This window comes from Pipistrellus hanaki, assembly GCF_964339955.1.
Source record: "Pipistrellus hanaki genome assembly, chromosome: 13".
Classification (NCBI taxonomy): Eukaryota; Metazoa; Chordata; class Mammalia; order Chiroptera; family Vespertilionidae; genus Pipistrellus; species Pipistrellus hanaki.
Genome location: NC_140515.1, coordinates 60,034,676 through 60,041,009, shown reverse-complemented (window position 1 = coordinate 60,041,009; position 6,334 = coordinate 60,034,676). Strand labels below are relative to the sequence as shown.

Sequence of the window (6,334 nt, the reverse complement as noted above, 5' to 3'; positions counted from 1 at the left end):
TCCTCGGTGAGAGCCGAGCAGTGGGACTGCGGGGTCACATGGCGATTCCTCACTGTTCCCACAGCAGCTGCACCCCTCAGCGATGCCCAGGGCTCCGGGTTTCCTAATGGTGGCAGCACGGGTATTTTCTTGTGTGTGGGGTTTTTTGTTTTTTTGTGTTTTGTTTTGGGGGGCGTGGCACGCGGGCTAGCCATCCCAGGGGTGAGAAGTGTTATCTCATTGTAGTTTAATTTGCATTTTCCTAGTGATTAGAGGCGTCATCATGTGACAGGCTGTTTGTGCATCTTCTTCGGAGAAAGCCTGCTTCCATCCTCCACCCGTTCTCAATCGGGTGCTGGTTTTGTTGAGTTACAGGAATTCTCCATGGCTTCTGATGGCATCTCCTCTTACATTTTTGCCCAACTATGAGCTTCTCAGATAATCACTGGCCTCATGGTCTAACATGTCAACACCTCCCAACTCTCTCCCTCTCTCCCGCCCCAGCCCTCTCTCCACTCTCTCTCACACACACACACTCACACACACTCACTCACACACACACTCACACACACACACACACACACACTCACACACACACACACTCACACACACACACACAGAGACACACACACACAGAGACACACACACACACACTCACACACACACACTCACACTCACACACACACTCACACACACACACTCACACACACAAACACATTTACTCTCACACACACACACTCACACACACACACACACACAGACACACTCACACACACACTCACACACACACACAGAGACACACACTCACACACACACACTCACACACACCGTCACTGCACACTTGGGGCCTGCACGCTCATCTTCCGCTGAGAAGCCCAGGGCTGGGAGCTCACGGTAGACCCTCTCCTCTGGCCGAGAGCCACACCTCAGGTGCGTGCCTCGGTTTCCCCAGCCAAGTCAGGCAGGGGCCTCAGGCCTCTTCAGTCCTGGCAGCCGGGCACGGTCAGCTCTGCCCTGCGCTCCCCACTGGCAGGCAAGGCCGCTCTCGGCCTGTGTCATGGTGGCCGGGGCTCCAGGCCCTGGCCCTGGGCCGCTCTCGGCCTGTGTCATGGTGGCCGGGGCCCTCAGGCCTGGCCCTGGGCCGCTCTCGGCCTGTGTCATGGTGGCCGGGGCCCTCAGGCCTGGTTACGGCCCAGAAGCTCAGACAGTGCTCTGGCGGGCACAGAGCCAGGGGCACCCAGGCCTCTTCCAGGTCCGCCCTGCTCCTCCCCCAGAGCCGGGGGCAGGCTCACAGCACAGGAGATGGTTCGGTGGGGGTTTGGGTCTGTGAGCAGAAGGACTCCCTTTCTGTGTCCAGGGCTCGCTGCCCACAGCATTCAGAGCAGCCAACCAGAGGGAGGACCAACGAGAGGGAGAGGGAGGAAGGCCAGAGGCAGGGAAGGAGGACGAAGGCATTTATTCAGGCCCTAGGGCGTGGGGACAGACAGGTGCGTGCGGCTGGGCAGACGGAGGGGTCCGGGGTGCTGCAGAGCTGGTGCGGCCTCCACAGCCCCTCCTTCCGGCAGCTCCTGCCGATGCCAGCATCACGTGCCGTCACAGCAGGGCCCCCCGGGCTCCCTGAGGGCAAAGGGCAAAGGGCACAGCATCGGTGACGGAGCCGAGCCAGGCAGCAGGGTGTGGGCTGGGAGCCGAGTTGGTGCCATGGGAGGCGGACACAGGCTGTGGCCAGCAGGGCAGCAGGACTGAGGGCTCCCCTGGGCAGGCTCCCCTGGGCAGGCTCAGCTGGCCATGATGTGCTTCACGAACGCTGGAGGAAGGAGGAAGGAGGAGGATGAGGCTCGGCCGGGGCAGCCCGGCCCCGGCCCCCGGAGGCCCCCCTGCGCCCACCTTCGTAGTTGATGCAGCCGTTGGAGTCCTCCTGCCCGGCCATCAGCTTCTCCACCTCGTCCTCGGTCAGCCGCTCGCCTGGGGGCGGCAGGGTCAGCGTGTGGGCAGGGAGGGAGGACATGAGCCCGATGCGGCTCTGCCTCCGTGTGCCCTGGGGCACTGCCCTCGCCACAGGCCTCGGCGCGACCCTGGCCTCCGAGTCCGGAGAATTGGCCACAAGGCAGGAAGGGCAGGGCCTGGGTGCCCGGTGTCCCGCCTGGCTCTGCCCCTAAAGTCGCCGAGCACCCCCTGTGTCCCCACGAGGCTGGGGGTACAGCTGGGTCCGGGGAGCAGGGTGACTGCCCCCGGCCACGGCCACCTTCCTGTCCCGTGCTTTCGTGTGTGCCATGCTGCTGCCACCCTGGAATGCCAACTCAGCTTCTCCCACGCCCAGCCACACGCACACACACTCACACAGATACACACATACACACACGCACATGTGCATCCACACACCGGCACACATGTGCACATTGGTACACACACATGCACACACACTTACAAACATACACAGATATACACGTACACGAATAGATACACATACACGTGTGCACACACACGTGTGTGCGTGCATATACACACATACTCACATACATAGATATGCACACGTACACGAATAGATACCCATACTCACACACGTATTCGTATACACACTCTCACACTCACACCGACGCACAGACTAGCACACACTCACGCACACACCCCAGAGTCCGGCTCAGGTCTGGCGCACAGTAGGTGCTCAAGAAGCATGTGCTGCAGGAAAGAGTCTGTGCCAGGGGAGGCACCTGGCAGGGGTCAGGAGGCCCTGATGCAGGCACGTGAGCTGCGCGGCCACCAGGGGACGTGGCTCTGGGTCTGACGCGAGGCAGCGACCCCGAGACCGAGCTGAGCTCCTGGGCCATGTCGCCCTGCCGGGCCCAGAGCTGCTCCCGCCCCCACACGGTCCCCACCCCCTCAGGGCCCCGATGCTGCCGCCGCCTGGGGCGCCTCACCCAGCGTGGCCAGCACGTGCCGCAGCTCGGCGCCCATGACGGTGCCGTTGCCCTCCTTGTCGAAGACACGCAGCCCCTCCACGAAGTCCTCGTAGGTGCCCGTGTCCTTGTTGGTGGCGATGTGCTGCAGCATGGGCAGGAACGTGTCGAAGTCCATCATCTTGGTGCTCAGGTCTGCGGAGAGAGGCCGTGCCAGGCAGGCCCCGCCCCCGCCCCCCAGGCGCCTCAGGCACCCCGACAGGCGTCTTCCCGCAGCCCCGTTCCCCAGGAGGCTCGCCCGTCCGGCACCTGCCTCCTTCGGGGAAGCAGTCCTTCCTGTGCCACCTCCTCCTCCACCCCTACCCCCCGCCCTGCCCTGCAACAGGCCAGGCGAGCTGAGCCCGCGGTGGCCGCCCTGGGACCGGACCCAGCCTCCTGGGGCCAAGCAGGCCACCCTCCTGGCCTCGGTGGCCAGGGAAACCGGCCTAACCCACCCCTCACCACCCTCACTGAGATGCCGGGGCCTGGGGGGCGGGGGGCAGAGGGAGAAGCGGGGTCTGGGGGGGCAGAGGGAGAAGCGGGGTCCGGGGGGGGCAGAGGGAGAAGCGGGGGTCCGGGGGGGGCAGAGGGAGAAGCGGGGTCGGGGGGGGGCAGAGGGAGAAGCGGGGTCCGGGGGGGCAGAGGGAGAAGCGGGGGTCCGGGGGGGGCAGAGGGAGAAGCGGGGTCCGGGGGGGGCAGAGGGAGAAGCGGGGTCCGGGGGGGGCAGAGGGAGAAGCGGGGTCCGGGGGGGGCAGAGGGAGAAGACGAGGTCCGGGGGGGGGGCAGAGGGAGATGATGGGTCCGGGGGGGGCAGAGGGAGAAGCGGGGTCCGGGGGGGGCAGAGGGAGAAGCAGGGTCCGGGGGGGGCAGAGGGAGAAGCGGGGTCCGGGGGGGGCAGAGGGAGAAGCGGGGTCTGGGGGGGGCAGAGGGAGAAGCGGGGTTCGGGGGGGCAGAGGGAGAAGCGGGGTCCGGGGGGGGCAGAGGGAGAAGCGGGGTCCGGGGGGGCAGAGGGAGAAGTGGGGTTCGGGGGGGCAGAGGGAGAAGCGGGGTCCGGGGGGGCAGAGGGAAAGCGGGGTCCGGGGGGGGCAGAGGGAGAAGCGGGGTCCGGGGGGGCAGAGGGAGAAGCGGGGTCTGGGGGGCAGAGGGAGAAGCGGGGTCCGGGGGGGGGCAGAGGGAGAAGCGGGGTCCGGGGGGGCAGAGGGAGAAGACGAGGTCCGGGGGGGGGCAGAGGGAGATGATGGGGTCCGGGGGGGGGCAGAGGGAGAAGCGGGGTCCGGGGGGGCAGAGGGAGAAGCAGGGTCTGGGGGGGCAGAGGGAGAAGCGGGGTCTGGGGGGGTCAGAGGGAGAAGCAGGGTCTGGGGGGGGGCAGAGGGAGAAGCGGGGTCCGGGGGGGCAGAGGGAGAAGCGGGGTCCGGGGGGGGCAGAGGGAGAAGCGGGGTCTGGGGGGGGCAGAGGGAGCCTGGTCTGCACGTGGTCAGCCCTGGAGGACGGGGGTGGGGGCCTGGTGCCTCCCCCAGGGGCCAGGGCAGCGGCCAGCGCTCCTCACGACCTGTCAGCTCCCCGGAGCCGCCTGTGTCCCCGTCTGGACGGCAGAGCACAGGGCACAGCAGGTTCCCGTGGCCCCCATGTGGCAGCCCCCGTGGGCGCTCTCGAGGGACCCACCTTCCTGCTTGGGCTTCCCCAGCACGCGCAGCACCTCGGCCTGCGTGGGGTTCTGGCCCAGCGCCCGCAGCACGTCCCCGCACTGGCCGTACGTGATCTTCATCTCGCACTTGGGCGTGCGGCGAACAGCATGAAGGCCTCCTTGAACTCTGTGAGAATGTGGGCTGTGACCCCCGGCCAGAGCCCCCTCACCAACCCCCCCGGCCAGAGCCCCCTCCCCCCCCCCGGCCAGAGCCCCCTCCCCCCCAGCCAGAGCCCCCTCCCCCCCCGGCCAGAGCCCCTCACCCCCCAGCCAGAGCCCCCTCCCCCCCCCAGCCAGAGCCCCTCACCCCCCCCAGCCAGAGCCCCCTCACCCCCCCAGCCACAGCCCCCTCACCCCCCCAGCCACAGCCCCCTCACCCCCCCCGGCCAGAGCCCCTCACCCCCCGGCCAGAGCCCCTCACCCCCCCGGCCAGAGCCCCTCACCCCCCACAGCCAGAGCCCCCTCACCCCCCCCAGCCAGAGCCCCTCACCCCCCCAGCCAGAGCCCCCTCCCCCCCCCAGCCAGAGCCCCTCACCCCCCGGCCAGAGCCCCCTCACCCCCCCCGGCCAGAGCCCCTTACCCCCCCCCAGCCCACAGCCCCTCCCCCCCCCAGCCAGAGCCCCCCTCACCCCCCCCAGCCAGAGCCCCCTCACCCCCCCAGCCAGAGCCCCCTCCCCCCCCAGCCAGAGCCCCTCCCCCCCCCAGCCAGAGCCCCCTCCCCCCCCCCAGCCAGAGCCCCTCACCCCCCCAGCCAGAGCCCCCTCACCCCCCCAGCCAGAGCCCCCTCACCCCCCCGGCCAGAGCCCCTCACCCCCCCCGGCCAGAGCCCCCTCCCCCCCCAGCCAGAGCCCCCTCCCCCCCCCCAGCCAGAGCCCCTCACCCCCCCAGCCAGAGCCCCCTCACCCCCCGGCCAGAGCCCCTCACCCCCCGGCCAGAGCCCCTCACCCCCCCGGCCAGAGCCCCTCACCCCCCCCAGCCAGAGCCCCCTCCCCCCCCCAGCCAGAGCCCCCTCCCCCCCCCCAGCCAGAGCCCCTCACCCCCCCAGCCAGAGCCCCCTCACCCCCCCGGCCAGAGCCCCTCACCCCCCGGCCAGAGCCCCTCACCCCCCCGGCCAGAGCCCCCTCACCCCCCCCAGCCAGAGCCCCCTCACCCCCCCAGCCAGAGCCCCCTCCCCCCCAGCCAGAGCCCCCTCACCCCCCCAGCCAGAGCCCCCTCCCCCCCAGCCAGAGCCCCCTCACCCCCCAGCCAGAGCCCCCTCACCCCCCCAGCCAGAGCCCCCTCACCCCCCCAGCCAGAGCCTCCTCACCCCCCAGCCAGAGCCCCCTAACCCCCAGAACTCTCCGACAGGCCCAGCCCCACCCTGCAGCCCAGGGTCACACTCCACTCACCTTCAATCTGCTCTGGGGTGAACTCGATCTGGAAGGAGACCCCAAAATGAAGGCAGACCCCAAAGATGCCTCAGAGAGTGGGGCCAGGCCTCCACCTGGTCTCTCTGTGGCCCAGACGCAGACCTCAGCCCTCAGCCATCCACCCTGTCCCCATTCCCACCCCAGCCTCTAGGGGGCAGGACCCGCCACAGGAGTGTGACGGGCTCATCTCCACAGGGTGTGTGTGTGTGTGTGTGTGTGCGCGCGCATTCACGTGTGTGTGCGTTCGTGTGCGTTCACATGTGTGTGTGCATTCGTGTGCGTTCACGTGTGTATGTGTGTGTGTCTGTCCCTCAGAGCCCTCAGGC

At 68.7% G+C, this 6,334-nt stretch overlaps 1 protein-coding gene across 1 annotated transcript in view; it reads right to left on the bottom strand.

The window, feature by feature from the left end:
* Positions 1 to 1,651: 1,651 nt before the first annotated feature.
* Positions 1,652 to 6,334, bottom strand: part of MYL3 (myosin light chain 3) — a gene marked incomplete at its 5' end in the record, with an annotated part of 8,435 nt that continues 3,752 nt past the window's right edge. Inside the window, 6 exon segments of the mRNA XM_084901710.1 lie at positions 1,652 to 1,786; positions 1,867 to 1,944; positions 2,898 to 3,071; positions 4,578 to 4,700; positions 4,703 to 4,726; positions 5,988 to 6,015. Coding sequence (XP_084757836.1) covers positions 1,758 to 1,786; positions 1,867 to 1,944; positions 2,898 to 3,071; positions 4,578 to 4,700; positions 4,703 to 4,726; positions 5,988 to 6,015 — 456 coding nt within the window. The 3' untranslated portion in view covers positions 1,652 to 1,757.